Source organism: Nansenia antarctica (genome assembly GCF_963989245.1).
Source record: "Nansenia antarctica genome assembly, chromosome: 6".
Classification (NCBI taxonomy): Eukaryota; Metazoa; Chordata; class Actinopteri; order Argentiniformes; family Microstomatidae; genus Nansenia; species Nansenia antarctica.
In genome coordinates, this window is record NC_137676.1 from 5,625,083 (window position 1) to 5,647,683 (window position 22,601).

General features: G+C 47.7%; 1 protein-coding gene across 1 annotated transcript in view; it reads right to left on the reverse strand.

Annotated features, from left to right (window-relative positions):
• Window positions 1-3,823: 3,823 nt before the first annotated feature.
• The window catches only part of LOC308161087 (segment polarity protein dishevelled homolog DVL-1-like), a 52,499-nt gene continuing 33,721 nt past the window's right edge, over window positions 3,824-22,601 (reverse strand). Inside the window, 11 exon segments of the mRNA XM_080535035.1 lie at window positions 3,824-5,558; window positions 9,914-10,132; window positions 10,634-10,801; window positions 11,190-11,324; window positions 11,528-11,605; window positions 12,614-12,681; window positions 15,462-15,538; window positions 19,379-19,518; window positions 19,854-19,923; window positions 20,099-20,192; window positions 20,448-20,586. Coding sequence (XP_080391161.1) covers window positions 4,900-5,558; window positions 9,914-10,132; window positions 10,634-10,801; window positions 11,190-11,324; window positions 11,528-11,605; window positions 12,614-12,681; window positions 15,462-15,538; window positions 19,379-19,518; window positions 19,854-19,923; window positions 20,099-20,192; window positions 20,448-20,586 — 1,847 coding nt within the window. The 3' untranslated portion in view covers window positions 3,824-4,899.

Below are 22,601 nucleotides of genomic sequence, written 5' to 3' on the forward strand. Positions count from 1 at the left end.
AGGTCCCAGTGCTGTAAGCACTTCTCCTTTGCCGAGATAATCCATCCACCTGACAGATGTGGCCTATCAAGATGCTGATTAGACAGCATGAATCACTGCACAGGTGTGCCTTAGGCTGGTCACAATAAAATGCCACTCTAAAATGTGCAGTTTTATCTTGAAAAGAGAAAATTATTAGGCTCTAAACTATGGATTTCACAGATGTTTTGTTTTTGTTGGGCGGGGGGGTTAGAAAACCAGTCACTATCTGGTGTAACCAGTAACACTCCTCTTCAATGACTGTGCAAAGTTGCTGGACATTGGCAGGAACACTGGTAGACGTTGATCCAGAGCATTCAAAACATTCTCAACGGGTGACCGGGATGTCCGGCCTCTATATATGTGTTGTTTTTTCCTTATTACTGTAGGAGAGTGCAATCATCCAATCCACCAAGCAACTCAAACCAACATAAGAATATTGCAGGGGATTTTGGCAAAAAAGGTTGGGCCACTACCCACACATTTAGCTGTGTTGCTCATTCCTTGAATGCATGATCCTTACAAGTTGTACCTCGTTGTAAAGGTGATATATTATTATACTATACCAATTGGTATTATTAAAGGGGAGGAATAATCAAAATAATGTTTCTGAACTTTTTTTGAGGAGTTAAGTATAACGTGGTATAGTATATCATAGAATAATACAGTATAGTGTAACATGGTATAGTATAGTATAACATAGTCATTGAGACATCTTGCCTCAAACTGACATGTGTGCTAATGTTGGCTAAATCTCAAGGTTAGCTCAACATAGACACATAATTGTCTCTTCTACTCAGTGCAAAATTATCATTTTGAACATTCATACGTTTACATTTACGTTTTATTGCAGAAAATGTAAATTGCCAATTGTTTTTCTTTTGAAGGGGAACAATTAGAAACGTGTGCTCCCCTCAGATTAGTGACATTGACCACATGTGAACAGGAACTTGATCACTTTATGTAGTCACACAAAGTACCTTGTGTTCGAGTTGTGAATTTACCTATGTGACAACCTACCCCACTCTTCCCTAAATGTCAATAGTTATTACAAGGGATCTAATTTCCTGATCACTACCAATTAAACATTACAACCATTAAAAGGATGAATGTTACATATATCACCTTTAAAGTACTGTAGGCCTACGTCAGTGGGGGTTTTTGAGTCGCATATTATCTTATCAATCTTGATTCTGTAGGCTGTTATGTTCTGTATATTACGTGTCTTTTAATTGACTGTATTTTCAATACTGACAGTTTAGGCCAGATTCTTTAACTGACTGATTTCTTTTTATTGATTGATTTTAAACTTGAACTTTAATGTTTTTATGTGAATCACTACGTGTTTGCCTTCGATTGTATGAATATGTGCTGTATAAATACATGTGCCTTGCCTTCTCAGCTCACACTGCCTTTCAAACAGTGGGCAGACAAGACAAGTGTCATACAAGTGTCATACTGAAACTACGTCACTGATCTCTGATCTCTTTTCCACTTGACGTGATCCTCCCTCGTTGGCCAGTCAGTAGAGTAGATCTCTGTGTCTCATCGTCATGCTGAGTCTTTACTATCTATTTTCGGCGTATTAATACAGCGAGGCACCTCTGTGCTCTGCCTTCTCACAGCCACATCAACACCTTTCACTTCCTGCCCACAAAGCAGACGCAGCAGATATCCTCCCACGTTTGAGTGAGCGAGCGAGTATGTATGACGTCTCGACGTTTAGTTTGGCACTTCAATAGGGTCTACTAAAGGCAACAGTGCGGGGGTCCGTTTCTAGTTTAGGTATGATGAGGCCCTGGGCCAGCCCACTGGGAAAGTACAGGCGTTGGTTGGTGTCAGTAAAACCCAGGGGCAGCTAGATTTATCATCCTCACTGCTGCTAGGGTTTTTATCATCACTGGGTCAGGGCCAACACTGATAACAACTCAGCGATTCATATTTCACTGTGTATTAAATCTGTGGCCCACCATTGAAATTCGGTTGAAAAGTTCAGTCACTTTCAATTAAAAAACCTACGGCATTTTTGCACCACTACTCCCTCTGAATGTTGGCTGTATGTCAGTATAACATTGACAGCATGTCGATATGCCTAAGGCTTTATGTCACCCTTAATGATGTGAATGCCACTGCCCACCTAGATGTGTCTGACATTTGTGTGACATTTAGTTAGTGTGACAACTAATAGTGACAAGCGCTTTGAGTAGCATTTCATGTACGAAAGGCGCTATATAAATAAAGCTTTATTTACTTACTTACAACATAGTGACATTGGTAACATAGGAACACCACCTCTAGTGTGCCCTTGAATAAGGCCCTTAGCCCTAAGTTACTCCAGGGAGACAGTCCCTGTAATCTCTAATTGTAAGTCGCTTTGGATAAAGGTGTCTGCGAAATGGTTGAAATTTAAAATTGTAGCCTATACATTTTTACAATGACGGTGTAACAAAAACTTGTGACTGGATGTCTCCTTCTAGTGGTGAGATAGAAAATACTACGCAGAGTTGATCAGGCTAAAGGCACCTACTGTAGCCTACCTAAGTTTCATGTTTTATAGAAAAGGGAAAAAAAATAAAATAAAAAAAAAACAGAAAAACCCGAAGACGGAATCTTTGTACATATATATTTTTTTAATTCTTATATATAATAAATTTCTATGTACAATTTATTCCTATTTTGTAAAGAAACAAAATGAAGGAGAAAGCTTTGATTGCAAACAGTGTATCATACCAAAGGGTCGGAAGATAGAGAGACATGAATGAAAAAGTGCTCAAATAATTCAGAGAGTGCTGGAGCTTCTGCGCTCTGCCTCTGATGGGGGAGGTCTTGTTACACAACACAACTTCCACGAAGAACTGCCAATTTGTTTCAAAAGAAGGATTTCTGAATCAAGGGCTGGATTTTTGTTTTCTTCCATTTAAGTAAATTAGTCAGAGAGCAGTATCAGGTGGTGTCAGTAATATCACAGAAGAAGAAAAAAAAACACCCTCTCATGCTGTACAGGACTTCCTCCCTCACTGGTTATTCCCCTCTAACGTCACTCTGATATCTACCTCAGTCCACACACACACACACACACACACACACACACACACACACACACACACACACACTCATACCTGGGGGGGTGGAGGGAATGGATGGAGGGGGCGGGGGGCAACCATCATTTACGCAAAAACCCGGTTGTCCCGGTGGTTTCACCAGCTGTACTTTACTGTGTTCCATTAATCTGAGCACTGATAGGTTGACATGACAACAGTTGGAGAGGCTGGAGGAGGCAGACATCAGACCTCCTCATCCCGTGCCATGCGTTACAATGAGCCATCCGTCCTCCGAGTTCTACCTCCCACCAGCCCCCCCCCCACCCTGCATTTAGAACCACTGTTTGCAATCCTGTTTGGCAGCTTCGATGTGCTGACAGGGACATCTGAACATGTTCACAACATCTTCACTCTGGCTGTGGAGGCATCCAGGGCTTTCCACTGACTGCATTAATGATACATTCCACAAAGCACGGGTCGGACAGCGGCCGTCGCCTGGTCACACACACACACGTCTGATTGTCTGTGTGTCCAGTCAGCCACAGAGAGAGAGAGAGAGAGACAAGGTATGACACTGTCAACGCAACATGATAACACATAAATAACATCACAAAAAAAAAAAAAAAAAAAAACTCCAGTGTACGGATTCTTCCTTAGACCGTTGGCAAAAAGCAACCCCCTTCCCTCCCCACCCCACCCCACCCCACCCAACAATTTCAAATATTTAACAAAATAAAGAAGTATTACTCCTCCTTCAAAGCAGTGGGGACAGTCAGCCATGCAGATGTGCAGCCTAGTTAAGACTACAGACTGACTGCAGCGGCGCCTCCCTTATGAAGTGGAACAAACACAAGGGGGCGTGTCAAGGTCAAGGGTCAAAGGTCAAGGTCAAGCTGACCGAAGCTAGCTTTTCACTCGTTCACACGGCAGATAAAGAGTTTGAATATTCCATGGTCTTCCCCCCCCCCCCCCCACTCCCCTCTCCCCCCTCCTGCAAGGCGAAGAAAGCATGTCAGTCAAGGCAGGGGTTTTGGTATAATAATTAGCCAAATTGTAGCGTTGTAGCGTTGCAGAGTGCAGTGCGGAGATCCGTCCAGAGTCCAGAGTCCTCCCGGAAGGGGGGGTGGCGTTGTCGGGGCGGCGTCCCTCTTCCCTCATCCAGAACTTTTGGGGGTCTGGGGATTGAGATCCAGACCCTGCCAGCCTGGAGGTCTGCTTCCAAAGGAGCAATCCCTCCATACTGCGTTTACACTCCTCCAGGTCTGTCTGTCTGTGTGTCTGTGTGTGTGTGTGTGTGTGTGTCTGTCTGTCTGTGTGTCTGTCTGTCTCTGTGTGTGTGTCTGTGTCTGTCTGTCTGTGTGGCAGCTCTACAGGTTCACCACGTTGACAATACTACTAACGTTTAACAAACTGTACATGTCACGTAAATACAACAGAGCTGGGGGGAGGTTCTCCTACGGACACAGGACTGGCGAGGGTGTGTGTGTGTGTGTGTGTGTGTGTGTGTGTGTGTGTGTGATAGAGAGATATGATTCCTCCTGTTGTGCTCTTGTTCCCCCATCCTTCCCTGGCTGTGACCTGTGACCTCAGAGGGGACTGCTGTGGTACTGTGGTGGACGCTGGGGGTGGGGGGGGGGAGAGAGAGAGGGCCAGTCTACATTCTGAACTCAGGGATAGTCAGTAGCAAAGGGGGTTTTAAGATGGAGAGAAAGAGAGAGAAAGGGGAGGGAGCGAGGCAGGTTTTTGGGGGGCATGAGGGGTAGGAGGGGGCGGCCAGGCCGGGAGGGATAGTTGTTTGTGCTCAGCGAGTTTTTCAAAAAGGCACTGTCCTGTCTGTCTGTCACATAATGTCAACGAAGAACTCGCAGGGATTGCCCATAGCGTGCTGGAAGGACTGCCGGCTGGCCGTGAGCTCGGGGGGGATGGCGGCCAGGTCCCTCATGGGAGGGGCCCCGGGGGGGGTGCTGCCGCCGCCGCCGCCGCCCCCCGAGGCCTTGGGGGCCAGGCGTGCCAGGCAGTACGGGGGGGGCAGGCCGGGGGGGCCGTACGAGGACGCGTGGCTCCGCTCGCTGTGGCCTCCGCAGGAGCCGGCGCCGGGGGGGGCGGTGGCCTGGGTGAAGGAGGGGGCGTGGCTGTAGGCGAAGGAGGAGGAGGGGGGGGGGGCGTGGTGGTGGTGGCCGCTGCTCTTCTGCGAGTGGCTTCCGCCGCCGTGACTCCGGTGAGACTGGAGGCTGGGGGCGTGGCTGAAGGCCGAGCGGGCGTGGCTGTGGCCGGAATGGGCGTGGCTGTGGTGGCTCAGCTGGCTGGCCGACCGGTCGCCGCCACGCCTCCCCGCTCCTCCCCCTCCTCCTCCTCCTCCTCCTCCTCCTCCTCCTCCTCCTCGGACGGCGCCCGGGGGCTCTGATTCGCTGCACGTCGACCTATGGCTGTGGCCCTTCTCTTGGGGGGAGGAGCGCCGGCCTTTCCCCGCGCTGGGGTTGGAGCCACTGCTTCTGCTTCCTGGGGGGAGGAGAGGGGAGAGGAGAGGAGGGAAAGGGAGAGGAGGGGAGGAGAGGAGAGGAGGGGAGGGGAGAGGAGGGGAGGGGAGAGGAGGAGAGGAGAGGAGGGGATGGGAGGGGAGAGGAGGGGGAAAGGAGAGGTGAGGGGAGGGGAGGGGAGGGGAGGAGAGGAGAGGAGAGGAGGAGGAGAGGGGAGGGGAGGGGAGGAGAGGAGAGGAGAGAAACCCAGATGTGTTAGCTGTGTTCTACCATCTGGGTACCTACCATCTGTCTCCACCCATCAGACCCAATCAGCAGCTCCAGCTCACCAGATAACTGAACTACTGATTAGGAACAGTCGGCTGATTGGCTGTCTCTGTAATTATCAGGGAGGGAGACATAGTCAGACGATCACGCTTTAAACAAGCTTCACTCTTCATAAACCCTTTAGAAGACGATTCTGTAGTCCATAAGACGTCCTAAAGACGTCATCTGGACGTCCTAGAAAGACGTCATCTGAACCCACATGACGGCTTCCCTGAGGACGTCTTTTGGACTCTTTGTTTACTGGGAATGTTGACCTTTAACAAGTCATAACCCTTTATATAGTATACTATGCCTTTGCCTTGGAAATCATTTTTGAAACATACATTGGACTGTATGACATTTCGGCCTTATAAAAAGTTGAGATACACTTTTGTTTTTTAAAGGGTGACCATCGGACTAAAAAAGACTAAATGATATTCTCATCTGAAACACAAACCTAATCGTCTACAGCCAAAGGTGAAACAAAGGTGATTATCTCATTGGTTGTGTTTCCCCATGTCAAATCTCAGAAGACAGACAGACAGACAGACAGACAGACAGACAGACAGACAGACGCAGCAATGTCACTAGTCTGGGTACCTGCCCATGTCGACCTCTGCCCTCTGCCCTCTGCCACTCCCACAGAGGTTCATACAGCAGGTCTCTGATTCGCCACAGCATTGTTATGATACACCTGGGTCAACAAAAAACCCTCATTCGTGGAACACCCTGGTGACTGACTGGTAATGACACAAAGGATGAGGTCATTATCTTCCCGGTAAGCCTTTATTTGTACAGCCTGGTACTACTGGCAAGCAGTTACTAACCTAATACGCACGGTATTGGGTAAAACCGTTGGGCAATCCAGTTTTATAACCTTTTCGCGATCCAGTTCTCGATCGTATTTGTGTTAGCGTGTCTCACACTGCCAGTAAATGTAAAAAAAAACATTTGGGGGGGGGGCATTTTCTTATGACAGAGGTGTATGTACCACAATGTTGTGAAATCAAAACATTCCCCACCTTCTTCCTCAGCACCGGGACACCGACAGTACTGGGTAAAGTAGTGCATGATCGCCCCCTACCAGTGAGGAATGGTAGCGCAAGCCTTAGCCTGGATAACATCTGCATCATGCACCTCTCAGACTGAGGTAGACCCCCGGCACAGTACCGACACAGTACCGACACAGTACCGACACAGTACCGACACAGTACCAACACATGCCCATAGGTGCAGAGCGGGAGAATGGACCGTCAGGAGAGTCACGCACAGCTGCATAGACACACGCAAACACACACACACACACACACACACACACACACACACACACACACACACTCAGAAGGAGAGGCATGGGAGGAGGAAAGAAAAAAACCTTACAGCTATGGTACGATGGTAAAGAGAGAGAGAGAGAGAGAGAGAGAAGGGGGGGGAAAGAGAGAGAGAGCCAGAGAGAGAGAAAGAGGGAGAGAGAGAGAGAGAGAGACAGAGAGAGAGAGAGAGAGAGGGAGAGAGAAAGAGAACGAGGAGAGGGGGTTGTCTGGCTTACCGGTTCCCCCAGAGTCCTGGGACTACCTCCTCCATCAGTCTACCGTTGCCCAGCAGAAACAGAGGGAACAATAGAGTTACACACTCCTCTGAGCCCAGCCCCGGCCCTCCCCAGCCCCCTACACACTCCTCTCAGCTCAGCCCAGCCCCTGCCCTCCCCACTCCTCCAGCCCAGCCCTTGCCCTTCCCACTATTCTCAGCCCAGACCCTGCCCTCCCCACACTCCCCCAGCCCAGCCCCTACCACTCCCCACCGAACTCGAGCAAACCACTGTCCGTCCGCTGATAAGTTTGTCTGAAGTCTGTGGCAGCAGCAGCTCAACTCATTTATTCCAGCATCTCAAACAGAGGCACGCAGACGCCAAAGTTTGTTTTTTTAAGAACCGCACCTGTCAAAGAAGCAGTGTAACTTGTCCTCCCTAGTCTGACTGATCAGCCCTGTCTGTCAAAGAAGAGAAGAGGAGACCCAGCCGTTCTCGGAGGACGACAGAGCTCGATAAAAAGGATTGTTTACTGGAAACAGCGAGGTGTCCGGGGCCTGTGGGGCCTGTCCACGCCCCCATCAGGGCCTGTGAGGCGAAGGAGAAGGGAGCTTACCTCTTCAGGCCCTCCCAACTGACACACCCTCGTTAAGTCAGTCACAGTGCAATGGCTCAATGATTATTACATTTTTTGGACTATCCGTTTTTTAACTCTCAAAACGCTCCCCGTCAAATACCCACACAGTCAAGACACGGACAGACAGACACGGACGGACAGACACAGACACGCACGTACACACTTGCATTCTAATAACCGTATAGCAGCACTCTCTCTCTCTCTCTCTCTTTCTCATTTCACAACAAACGTTGACAAACTCCCCGTCTGGAAATGCCAACTGACAACGACTACAAATGTCAGTCGAGAGAAAAACGGCAAAAAAAGCAATTACTTTAAAGATCAAACAGAATACTGCAGCTTATATCACCACCGTGAACAAATAGGAAAGAAAGACAAATCCATATCATTATAATATTCTCGGGCTCTACATGGATCAATAATGAATTTGCCTACTTTCGGATCGCTCTTCCACTGTAAAGAACTGTAGCCTACGCCTCTCTCTGTGTTCACACTGGTCCAGGGGGGCGACAGACTGGGAGGACTGGGGAGACTGGGGAGACTCAAACCAGGGCTGCAGACCCAGTAAAAAAAGAGTCCAAAAGACGTCCTCAGGGAAGCCGGAATGTGGGTTCAGATGACGTCTTATGGACTACAGAAGACGATTCTGTAGTCCATAAGACGTCCTTAAAGACGTCATCTGGACGTCCTAGAAAGACGTCACCTGGACGTCCTAGAGTGACGTCATCTGAACCCACATTCCGGCTTCCCTGAGGACGTCTTTTGGACTCTTTGTTTACTGGGGAGTCACTACCTCTCATCTGCCGTAGACTGAAGACCTCTCTTCAGGCTTCATCTTAACTGTCCCTCCTAAAATACCCCCTCATCCCCACTACCTCCCCATGTACAGTTTCTCTACTGTAAATAACAATAATAATAAAACAAATAATAATATTAATAATTCCTTCCTTCCTTCCTTCCTTCTTCTAGCATTATGCCGACTGCCAATGGCCCCTGGTCCTAGCATAGATGACTTTTTCTTATGATGACCGATGGATCGACAAGACAACGATTCATTTACTAAGTCGCTTGGGGATAAAGGCGTCTGCTAAATGCCAAAACATGTCAACGCAAACTAGGAAATGACCACATCTGACCACAACAGACTGAAGAGTAGAGTGACCTCGTTAAAGTATAGAAACAAAAGAGAGCTACGACAGTATATCCTCCATACTAACTACCCCCCCCCATACCCCCCACCACGATGCCCTGATGCCCTGATACCCCAATACCACCCTGATGCCAGTCTCCCCTCGATGCAGAAACACATGCAGGGTGGGGGGGACGGACGGACGGACAGACAGAGAACACTGTCACCATGGGTTCATTGGAAATCAAACAACAAAGACGTCATTCAGGGGATTGATGGAGAAGGATGAGGTATGAGGAAGCCCCGTGTTGATCACGTCATGCGAGCAAATCTAAAAAAAAGTCAGCCATACTGAAAGGTGATTGGTTCGCTTTGTGTACACACCCAGTACTGAAGAGCTGTCCCCTCTGCTAGAGCCATGTCGCTCATGGTCGACCTTGACAATACAACACCGTTTTAGATCACACTTTTACTTCCAAAATGAGCAATTTATTGATAGTAATTAACGTACTTTTTGTTTAGCTTCGTGCTAGTGGCCAATTAGAGGCAACATGCATTATGGGAAAAATACTTTTGGTCACCAACAGACATAAACTGTCACAAGTTTATGATGGGTTATGATTGGTTATGATGTTGCATGACGTGCCAGGTCAAAAGGTCAAATTTTGGGTAACCCACATAGTCATTGAGGTCTGATCCGGATCTTATGAAGGGTGGATGAGGGCTTGAGGAATGATGGTTGCCCCCCTCCCCCCCTCCCCCGAGCCCTTTACTCACCCTCACTGTTGTGGCTGCCGGCGCTCCCGCTGTGGAAGCTGTGGCAGGGGTCGGAGTACCCCGGGGGGAAGCCGGGGGGGGCGGAGGGGAAAGGGGGGTAGGGGAAGGGCTGCCCCCCCAGGGGCCAGGGGTTGGTGGCGGGGGGAGGGAGGGGGGCCAGGGTGTCCTGCTCCGAACCCCCGCCGCTAGACCCCTCGTTCAGGTTGAGGGACGCCATGTCTGGTGGGGGGAGAGAGGGAGAGAGAGGGAGAGAGAGAGACAGACAGACAGACAGACACACAGATAGACAGACAGACACACAGATAGAGAGAGAGACAGACAGACAGACAGACAGACAGACACACAGGCAGACAGAGAGACACACAGAAGACAGACAGACAGACAGACACACAGAAGACAGACCGACAGACAGACAGACAGAAAGACACACAGATAGAGAGAGACAGACAGACAGACAGACACACAGATAGAGAGACAGACAGACAAACAGACAGACAAACACACAGACACACAGACAGACAAACACACAGACACACAGACAGAGAAGCTAGGTCAGTGTCATCTGGTTCTAGTGTGAGGGTACAAGTCACCCCCCAAAAACAAACAAGTCAGGGAAGAGAAAACTCCTAAACAGAAGCCCTGCAGTGAAACATTGATGAACGACGTATCCAGTAATATGTTGAACGGTAACATAAACATAAACGGATGTTGTTGAAGTACTTTGGCAGAGGTCTCCGAAGGTGTAGTAGCACTGCTCTGAGAAGGTGATCTTGTTGACGGTGTGTCTCAGGTAGCCGTGCTTCAGCAGGCTGCTGGCGTACTTCCTGCTGTCCCTCCGGTCCTTGAAGCCCTCCACCCTGGAGTACAGCCAGTCCACCACGTCCGCGCCTGACACGCACACACACACACAGACGCAGACACAGACGCACAGACGCAGACGCACAGACGCAGACGCAGACACAGAGACGCACGCAGACACATACGTACGTACGACACACACACACACACACACACAGATACAGACACAGACACACACAGACGCACACACACACACACACACACACACACACACACACACACATTAGTCTCTACTCTGTACCACCATGACACATCTCCCACACTAGGTAAAGTATAAAGAAGGTGCTAGAAAGTAAAGGAAGTGATTGGGTGGTCGTAGCATGACTGTTCCACCTCCCACGTCTACACCCCTCAGTGTGTGTGTGTGTGTGTGTGTGTGTGTGTGTGTGTGTCCCCTCCCCTCCGCCCCTTCTCTCACCTATGACCGCGTTGGCGATGGTGATCTTCAGCCACATCCTGTCCCGGATCTCCAGGCCGGAGTCGGGCAGCTGCATCACCTTGACGATGGTCGCCATGTCCGTCTTGCTGGCCGACAGCGGCAGGTCGTCGAACTCTGAGGGAGGAGAGAGAGAGGGGGTGAGAGGGGGTGAGCGGGGGGAGAGGGGGTGAGCTACCTCTGTAGAAACACAGCGGTCACAGAGAGATGGTGAGTACAACAAGCACAGCGGTGACCAGAGGTCCTTATGACCAGGGACCATAATGTACAGTACAGTTAGTGTGTGTATGTGTGTGTGTGTGTGTGTGTGTGTGTCGTACCGTAGTGCGGGTAGGGTCCGGTCAAGGCGGTGGTGTGGGAGATCCAGGCGGCGGGGTCGATGGGCCTCACAGGTTCAGCTGGAGACACACACACACACACACACACGCAGACGCACACACACACACACACACACACAGACGCGCACACACGCAGACGCACATGCAGACACACACGCACACACACGCAGACGCACATGCAGACACACACACACACACACACACGCAGACACACACACACACAGTTAGAACATACATCTATACAGTATATATCCAGATATCTATTATTAAAAAAACACGGGGTTTTAAACATACAGTGTCCACCGTGTTCCAAGTATTGGACACGCTGCCAGGCCTGTACTGCAGCGCTCTGCAGCTGTTGCTTGTTTTGAGGTATGTTTTGCCTCATGTTCCCTCTCCAGCAGATGAAAATGGCATTTTCAGTTATATTCCAAATCGGGAGAGTGACTTGGCTACTCTTAAAACTTTCCACTGAAAAACTCCCCTAGTTGCTATGGCAGTATGTTTGGGGCCATTGTTTTTGCGGTATGAGGAAACGCCGTCCAATGACGTTGGAAGCATTTGCTCGTACCTTCAGCAGACGAGATGTGGACATCTTTAGAATCCGTTCTGCAGCTGCCGTCAGCAGTGACATCATCAATGACATGTGAGCCAGTTCCAGTGGCAGCCCTACACCCCCAGGCCATACAGTAGCCCCCCCCTTACCTGGTTTATGCCAGGTACTTTTGGGCAGTTGCTTTTTTCTCTCCACAGTTAACACTGTTGCCGTCACTGTGTTACATGGTGGTTAATCTTTCTCCCAGCTGTTCACGAGAGCTTTCGTTTTCCAGAACTATGCTAGGCTCTTTTAGGTACTTTTTAACAAACTGTAATCAAACTGTCCCTCCGGTTTCTGTTGCTAACTAGTGGTTGACACCTGGCACCTGGTGTAGCCTCTGTAGATCTACTGGTGAAGGGGAGGGGGGGTTATGGCTTCTGTATTGAAATATCTGAGAGAGCGTGTGTGTGTGTGTGTGTGTGTGTGTGTGTGTGTGTGTGTGTGTGTGTGTGTGTGTGTGTGTGTCGTACCCCGGGGGATGGTGAAGTAGCTCCGTGGAGACGGGTCCCAGCACTTAGCCACTGTAAGACTGATAGGCCTGCAGGTGATAGAGACAAACAGTCAGAAACATCCAATAATACTCACTAAAAACAGACCAACATCATCTAAAAACAGACCAACATCATCTAATAACAGACCAACATCATCTAATAACAGACCAACATCATCTAATAACAGACCAACATCATCTAATAACAGACCAACATCACCTAATAACAGACCAACATCATCTAATAACAGACCAACATCATCTAATAACAGACCAACATCATCTAATAACAGACCAACATCATCTAATAACAGACAAACAGTCAGAAACATCATCTAACAACAGACAAACATCATCTAATAACAGACCAACATCATCTAATAACAGACCAACATCATCTAATAACAGACAAACATAATCTAATAACAGACAAACAGTCAGAAACATCATCTAATAACAGACAAACAGTCAGAAACATCATCTAATAACAGACCAACATCATCTAATAACAGACAAACAGTCAGAAATATCATCTAATAACAGACCAACATCATCTAACAACAGACCAACATCATCTAATAACAGACCAACATCATCTAATAACAGACAAACAGTCAGAAACATCATCTAATAACAGACCAACATCACCTAATAACAGACCAACATCATCTAATAACAGACCAACATCATCTAATAACAGACCAACATCATCTAATAACAGACAAACAGTCAGAAACATCATCTAACAACAGACAAACAGTCAGAAACATCATCTAACAACAGACAAACAGTCAGAAACATCATCTAATAACAGACAAACATCATCTAACAACAGACAAACAGTCAGCTCCAAACATAATCTAACGTCATCTATTCTACTGGTTTCTCTCTGGCTTGGGGTCACTTCCCTTTCAATTCAGTCAATAATGAAATTCCAAGTGAAATTCCAATTTAAAAATGTACTCAAATGAGTCAGTTACTCATATGACTCAATTACTCATGTATGACTCAATTACTCATGTAGCCTACTCAAATGAGTCAATTACTCAAGTACGTACTCAAATGACTCATTTAAAAAAAACACCAGGATATATTTCAGTTAACTTCCTGAATTGACTGAACTGACAAGGAAATTGAGCCAAGTCTGGTTCCTGTGTAGAGCAGAGGAATGGGAATGTTTGGTGAAGAAATATATATATACAGTATATATAGAGAAAATATCAGTGTGTATTACAGTATACTGCGTCAGTGACGGCAAAGCAGTTTAAAACTCACAAACACTCTTCTCTTTACTCTGTACAGTTCAACTTGAGTGATGCTGTGTCTGCTACCTGCTGTCATCTACTGCTACCTCTGGGCTATACTCTATTGCTACTTCTATTATTTATTATTTAGACTATTATACTACTCTATTGTCTCTTGTCTTGTTGTTTTTTGTATTGTAACTATTGACATTTTTCTCTTGTTGCGGCAATGTTGAGGAACCAAAGCCTAAAAATGTGACTCTTGTACTTGTATAACGGGCATGTAACAATAAACTGATTCTGGTTCTGATTGTGTTGACCCTATACAGCATTCATAAGAGCAATTGCGCGTCATCTCCCTGTCATCAGAACGATCACGCCCCTTTTTGGGTGATAGAAGTGTAGAAGTTTGACTGGCGGTCAATGGGAATTTCTGGTCTTTGCTACTTTAATCCGCTAAAATAAGAAAACCGTAATGGTTTTTAGATATTAGATGCCCAAATCCGATGGCCAGTTAGGCAAACTATTATATAGGGTGGTGTCCGATCAATGACCGACGTCGTTATATGGAGAAAAGTTATGAAATAGCCAATGTGTGTCCTTTCAGTCTGTCTCCAGAGCAGTCATACGTCATCTACCTGTCATTAGAACGATCACGTCCCCTGTTGGGTGCTAGAAGTGTAGAAGTTTGACTGGCAGTCAATGGAAATGTGTGGACTTTGCTACTTTAATCCGATAAAATAAGAAAACCGTATTGCTTTTATGAATCAACCCCTATTTCATTAGTTTTCTCCATATAACGACGTCGATCATTGATCGGCAACGACACTATATAATAGTTTGCCTAACTGGCCATCGGATTTGGGCATCTAATATCTAAAAACCATTACGGTTTTCTTATTTTATCGGATTAAAGTAGCAAAGACCAGAAATTCCCATTGACCGCCAGTCAAACTTCTACACTTCTATCACCCAAAAAGGGGCGTGGACGTTACGGGAGGGGAAAGTACCCGGATGCGTTGCTCTTATGAATCCTGACCTCTTATTGGCTGGGTGGTAATCCTGACCTCTTATTGGCTGGGTGATAATCCAGACAGTTTGATGCATACAGAACATGTTGTTCTACTGCAGCAGTGGAGGAGCTCTTATCTGGGACACGGAACTCCTCGTCCTTCCCCGGTTTGTGTGTGTGTGTGTGTGTGTGTGTGTGTGTGTGTGTGTGTGTGTGTGTGTGTGTGAGTGTGAGTGTGTGTGTGTGTGTGTATGTGTGGGACTCGTCCTTACCCGGTGTGTGTGTGTGTGTGTGTGTGTGTGTGTGTGTGTGTGTGTGTGTGTGTGTGTGTGAGTGTGAGTGTGAGTGTGTGTGTGTGTGTGTGTGTGTGTGTGTGTGTGTGTGTGTATGTGTGGGACTCGTCCTTACCCGGTGTGTGTGTGTGTGTGTGTGTGTGTGTGTGTGTGTGTGTGTGTGTGTGTGTGCGTGCGTGCGTGTGTCTCCTCCTTACCCAGTGTGTGTGTGTGTGTGTGTGTGTGTGTGTGTGAGAGTGTGTGTGTGTGTGTGTGCGTGTGTGTGTGTCTCCTCCTCACCCGGTCTTGGACACGATCTCCCTGAGGATCCTCACCGCGTCGTCGTTGCTCATGTTCTCAAAGTTCACGTCGTTCACCTGGTTGTCACGGCAACAGGAGGGAGTGTGAAGAAAAAAAACGGCGTTATGTCGACACTTCATTGCACTGCGTCGGTTGGTTGCGTGGGTCTGAATGACACAGCTGAATGACACAGCTCTCTCATATATAATATACATATAAATATATATATACTACACATCTGTCATCAAGTTAAGTTAATCTCTGGGTCACCGGTAGGGTAGTATATAAAAGACAGTAAATCCTAAGCTGCTTTGTGTGTGTGTGTGTGTGTGTGTGTGTGTGTGTGTGTGTGTTATATGTGTGTTATAACAGGAGGCGTGGCCACAGAGGATGTGTATCTATGTATCTAGTATGTAACTCTATAGTATAGTCTCTGGTATAATAATGTGTATCGATGTATCTCGTATGTAACTCTATGTCTCTAGTATAATAACATGTAAACACTTGACTCTGGCTGGTAGCAGACCATCTTGTTAGATACAAGCCACTGACTTGAATCGATGCAGTGGTGCGTACACAGACACAGACATGCAAACATTCTCACACACACACACACACACACACACACACACACACACATATGGACACTCATTACGGCAGGACTCACACACACACACACACACACACACACACACACACACTCATTACGGCAGGACTCACACACACACACACACACACACACTCATTATGGCAGAAATCACACACACACACACACACACACACACACACACACACACACTCATTACGGCAGGACTCACACACACACACACACACACACACACACACACACACACCACTGACTATCTATTAATCATTAACAGATCCACACACACACACACACACACACACACACACATTCTTGCTACCTGCTGTCATCTGCTGCTACCTCAGGGTTAGACTCATGCTATTTCTATCATTTATTATTTATATTATTATACTACTCTCTCTCTCTACTGTCTCTTTTTAATGAGAACGACTGCCATTGTTCTCTTGTTGCTGCAATGTCGAGGAACAGAAAGCTAAGAATTTCACCCTCTTATACTATATATGAATATATTGATATATATAAATATATATATATAGTATATAAGTATATACTTATACTTGTATAATGGGATGTAATAACTAATACCTAATGTAGCTTGGTTCTGATCCAGTGAGCTGATTCTAACTCCGGCCACACAGAGATCAGACAGACTCATACAGCAGGAAGGAAGAGGAGAGGCAGAGAAACATCACGTGTTAAACAGGCCAATGGGAGGCGGGGAGAGACGTCACACAGGGGGGTCGACCATAGGTCACGACACGACCACACCACGCCTGCTTCTATTCCCAGCTTCCATAGCAGTGTGTCAATGATTTGCGACAACAACAACAACAACAACAACAACAACAACAACAACAACAAACATCTATCTAAATACAGTAGATCAGAAGAATACAGATCGGTTTTATAAAAAGTGTGGGGAAGTCAAAGCGTGTCCAAACGTTTAACCGGAACTGTAAACAAACAAATCAATCAAATCGTTGAGAATGTTCTGTTATGGCTTTTAAAAACCGATCTGAGGGAAAAGCACCAGTAGGCATTATCACCAGCTAAGCGGGGTACACACATAAGGAATTTCAAAATCTTAACAGAAATCTTATCTGAGACAGACCCCACACATGAAGAAACACAATCTTGGATTTGAACAGCCTTGATCGTGTTGTGTGTGGTGTGCGCCAATTTCCCCATTTCAGCACCCCACTGACATAAAGATGTTCGTTACGACAGACTCCAAACTCTAGTCTCGTTCCCCACGCTTCTTGATTGGCGAGCAGGGTTCCATCACTGTGAATATGGTGCTCCTTAAAATTACTTTAAAAATGCTTTTATTGAAATAAAACCTATGCTGATTCTGTTCAATCCTTTACTCCCTTTAAAGATGAATTAATAACACTGAGTTTGCGGGATCCGTTTTAAGTAGAATACTACACACAAAAGAAAAAAGGAAGAAGCGAGGGGAGGAGGGGTGGGGGCGCTCTCTGATTGGTGCATCTGGGTTGCCAGATGGGAATGACATTTTCCACAGTCTAAAACCGCTAATTTCACCAAACAATCTGGCAACCCTATGGTTTCTGGTCGGAAGTATTGAACGCATTTCACATTTACGATTGCCGGCCACGCCCATTTTCCGAGCAGTTTGCCGGGAGAGTTGATTGCACAATTGAAGAGAAGTGACTCTTAACACACCTCACACCCCAGGATTTTGTTATAGGAAAATGTTAAGATCCATCTGATAACCGGGCGTTTTCTGTCGTTTTCAGACATCCGAAAATCGTGCCAAAACCGGCCAAAAACTCCTTATGTGTGTGCCCCGCATAACTCAAACAAGATAACTATTAAACCTACAATGTACCTAACTCTGAGACCTGTGTGTGTGTGTGTGTGTGAGTGTGAGTGTGAGTGTGAGTGTGAGTGTGAGTGTGTGTGTGAGTGTGAGTGTGAGTGTGAGTGTGAGTGTGAGTGTGAGTGTGAGTGTGAGTGTGAGTGTGAGTGTGTGTGTGTGAGTGTGAGTGTGAGTGTGAGTGTGAGTGTGAGTGTGTGTGTGTGTGTGTGTGTGTGTGTGTGTGTGTGTGTGTGTACTCAAACAAGATAACTATTAAACCTACAATGTACCGAACACTGAGACCTTCAGGCTCATGTTAGCATCTGTCAGAAAATCTCCACATAAATGCAACATCCCTATAAATAACAAGAGATAGGGGCGCTTAGGTGGCGTAGCGGTTTAAGCGTTGACCATGTAACCGCAGGTCATCGGTTACATGTCATCCCTCCTCTCTCTCTCACCCATCCTTCCTGTCTAAATCTCTACTGTATCTGTCAATAAAAATGAAAAATATGAGTGGGACTGCCCCACTCAGAAAAAATACTAATAAAATAACAAGAGATAATATCATTCACACGACATGGTTTGGCTGACAGTGAAGGGTGTAAGACCCTGAAATGAACACACCCAGTCCCAGTGCCCTCCATGGTGGTAGTGTAGTTAAGATAGTTGTAGTGTAGTAGATAGTTGTGTTGGTGTTGGGTCGAGCTGGCAGCCTGTTAGAGCAGCTCTGTGTTTTTAGTTATTTATAGTCGTTTTATAGTTGTTTTTATACTGTTTGTAACCTGGTGTAACACCTGAATTTCCCCCCTCGGGGATCAATAAAGTAGATTAGATTAGATTCAACCTTTTTGTCATTGCACAGAGTACAAACAAACACAATGTTTTGTTTTTTTTCGCTCTAGGCACAGGATCAGTCATAGTCAGTGCTCCTGGAGCAATTAGGGGTTAAGTGCCTTGCTCAAGGGCACAACAGCAGTGGTAGGCACATATGATGCCAGCGACCTTCTGATTGCTGGCTGGCCTCTCTAACCTCTAGTTTACCTGCTGCCCCCAAGTACCTACCTACCTACCTCCCTACCTACCTACCTACCTACCTACCTACCTCCCTACCTACCTACCTACCTACCTACCTACCTACCTCCCTCCCTCCCTACCTCCCTCCCTACCTCCCTCCCTCCCTCCCTACCTCCCTACCTCCCCCCCTACCTACCTCCCTCCCTACCTCCCTACCTCCCTCCCTACCTCCCTCCCTACCTCCCTACCAATCCATCCATCCATCCCTCCATCCATCTAGTGTACCTGCAGCAGCATGTACCTATCTATCTATCTTTCTACCCATCCATCCATCCATCCATTCATCCATCCATCCATCCATCCACCCATCCATCCATCCATCCATCCATCTACCCATCCATCCATCCATCCATCCCTCCATCCATCCATCCCTCCATCCATCCATCCCTCCATCCATCCATCCTAGCGTACCTGCAGCAGCATGTCTCCAGGTTCGATCCGTCCGTCCGCGGCCACGGCCCCCCCCTTCATGATGGAGCCGATGTAGATGCCCCCGTCCCCCCGGTCGTTACTCTGCCCCACGATGCTGATGCCCAGGAAGTTGTACTTCTCTGTGGTGGAGAGAGCGGAGGGGGGAGAGAGGGGAGGGGAGGGGGGAGGAGAGAGAGAGGAGAGGAGAGAGAGGAGGGGAGGGGGGAGGAGAGAGAGAGAGAGAGGGAGAGAGAGAGGAGGGGGAGAGAGAGGATGGGGGGGAGAAAGAAGAGAGTCAGGTCACAGCCTTAGGTAGTCTAACCTAAAGGACATGGAGGTTATAACACATTGTATACGCACAGCTGCATGTTGACCAGCTAGTGTAAGAAAGAGAGAGAGAGAGAGAGAGAGAGAGAGAGAGAGAGAGAGAGAGAGTGAGAAAAGGACAGCAGAGAGGAGGGAGGGAGCGTCTTACCCATGTTGAGAGTGACGGTGATGATGTTGAGGCTCATGGTGGAGTCTGTGATGCTGCTGAAGGAGGAGGACTAGAGGGGAGAGGAGGAGACACACACCGTCAGCCAATCAAAACAGGCCCACGTGCTCACATGATCGTCTCACACGCACATACACACACACACACACAGACACGCTCGCACACACACACACACACACACACACACACACACACACACACACACACACACACACAGGTGGGCTCACCCGGTCTATTTTGGCCACTTTGTGCCTCCGTCTCCGGCGTTTGTGTCTCCGCATCAGCTGAGAGGAGGAACTCTGCTCTGTGGAGCTGCTGAGTCTGAGAGACAGGGGGGAGGCGGGGGGGAGAGGGGGAGGTGGGGGGAGGAGAGGGAGAGGTCAGGGATATGGTGATTTAAATTTAAATGGGTACTTGAAAAAATAGAGAGATAGAGAAGAGGAGAGAGAGAGAGTGAGGGAGAGTGAGGGAGAGAGAGTGAGAGAGAAAGTGAGGGAGAGTGAGGGAGAGAGTGAGAGAGAGACTGAGAGAGAGCGACAGAGAGAGAGAGAGAGAGCAGGGGGGGGGGGCACCTACCTGCTGGCATCCTCGTCCTCCTCGCTGTCGATGAAGGAGCTGGACTCCAGCTCGCTGCTCATGACCGAGGCGCTGTCGTACCCCATGGCCGAGTCCCGGGCCGTGCGCTCCGACTTGGAGTGGCCGTTGATCCGAGGGACTAGGAGAGGAGAGGAGGGAGAGGAAACAACAACAGAGGGTCAGGTACATCCACCCTTCCCAGAGGGCTCAGAGAGCCTGACATGAAGCTCATCATGAAGCTCATCAGTGCTAAACCCCACTGGACTGGGAGATGAGAACCAGACAGAGAAAAACTGTACAGAGATGATGAGAGATTCAGAGATTCCCCCCCCTCCAAATCACGGGAGACCGGTAGAGGGGAAGATTATGGTGTTACATGGGGCCTGAGGGCATGAAATGTGAAGCCAAGACAAGAGATTTACTGGTGCAGAGGTCAGAGGGGCAGAGGAGGAAGAGAAGAGACAGGGAGAGGGGGATTAACCGCTGATGAAAAAGATCTATTTTCATATCAGAGTGGAAACAGACAGAGTGGGACCGCGGAGGCCATTTTAGGAAGGATTCAGCTTCAGGACACAAGACATCAGAGGTCTCCCTCTACAGTTGTGTACAGTTACTCATAAAATCATACAAAGACATCATTTTACTATATGATATATATATATATATATATATATACATATATACTGTATATATACAGTTGAAGTCGTAAGTTTACATACACTTAGATTGAAGTCATTAAAACTCTTTAAAATAAAATGAAAACATTTAACCACTCCACAAATTTCATGCTAACAAACTAGTTTTGGCAAGTTGGTTAAGACTACTTTGTGCATGACACAAGTAATGTTTCCCAACAATCATTTACAGACAGGTTATTTCACTTGTAATTCACTATATAACAATTCCAGTGGGTCAGAAGTTTACATACACTAAGTTATGCCTTTAAAAACCTTGGTAAATTCCTGAAAATTCCGGTCACGGCTTTAGAAGCTTCTGATAGGCTAATTGCCCTAACTTGAGTCGATTGGAGGTGTACCTCTGGATGTGTGTTTGTTCACTCCCCCCCCACACCCATACGTACAGAGACGGGGGCGGGGCGCTGTCTCAGGGTGGCAGCGGATTGGCTGGAAGGGTCTGGCAAGGCGTCGAAGGCGTGGCTGAGCCTGTGTCCTCCGAGCCCGACCAAAACATTCCAACAACGTGGTGGTGCCCATCGCTACCTCAGCCCAATACATGTATACACACACACACACACACACGCACACACACCACACACACTCACACACACTTTCTCACACACACACACACACACACACACGCGCTCACACACACTCTCGCACACACACACACGCACACACACACACACACACACACACACACACACTAATGCTAACAAGATATCTGAGACAGAATCAGACCATTAATACTCATGTTTCAGCGGCACGTTAGCCTGCTCTAGAGACCCACAGTGGAGCTACGCTGTACGCTCTCTCTTCCTGCCAGGTCACACACATACACACTCACGTTTACACTTCACAAACACACACAACTACACAGAGGAGCTGCACCACCACCTCCTCCTCCTCCTCCTCCTCCTGTGGGTTTCAGGTGTAAACACCCCCACTGTCTGGTCTGCTCCTGGTCTGGTTCTCTGCTGTGTCCTGTCCCAGCGCGGCCCTCCCTCCCTCCCTGCCTGTCTGCCTGTCTGCCTCCCTCCCAGACCTCCCTCCCTCACTCCCTGTCTGTCTGCCTGCCTCCCAGACCTCCCTATCTCCCTCCCTGCCTCCCTTGCCTCCCTCCCTCCCTATCTCCCTCCCTGTCTCCCTCCCTGCCTCCCAGACCTCCCTATCTCCCTGGACTTAAAACCCCATCTACTGACAAGCTGCTGACGGCCTCCAGCTCCCCGGCTTATCTACAGGGAAGAGCAGTGAGGGGAGAGAGAGAGAGAGAGAGAGAGAGAGAGAGAGAGAGAGAGAGAGAGAGAGAGGGGGGGGGGGAAGATAATAACAACCAATCACTCAGATTAAAGCTTTTCTCCTTTTTTTGCTCATCCTAGCAGGGGAAGCTGGTGGAGGTTAAAAACATCATAGGATGGGTTCATTGTGATGCATGGTAGGAAGGGTATTCCATGCATTACAATGAGTCCTCCGTCCT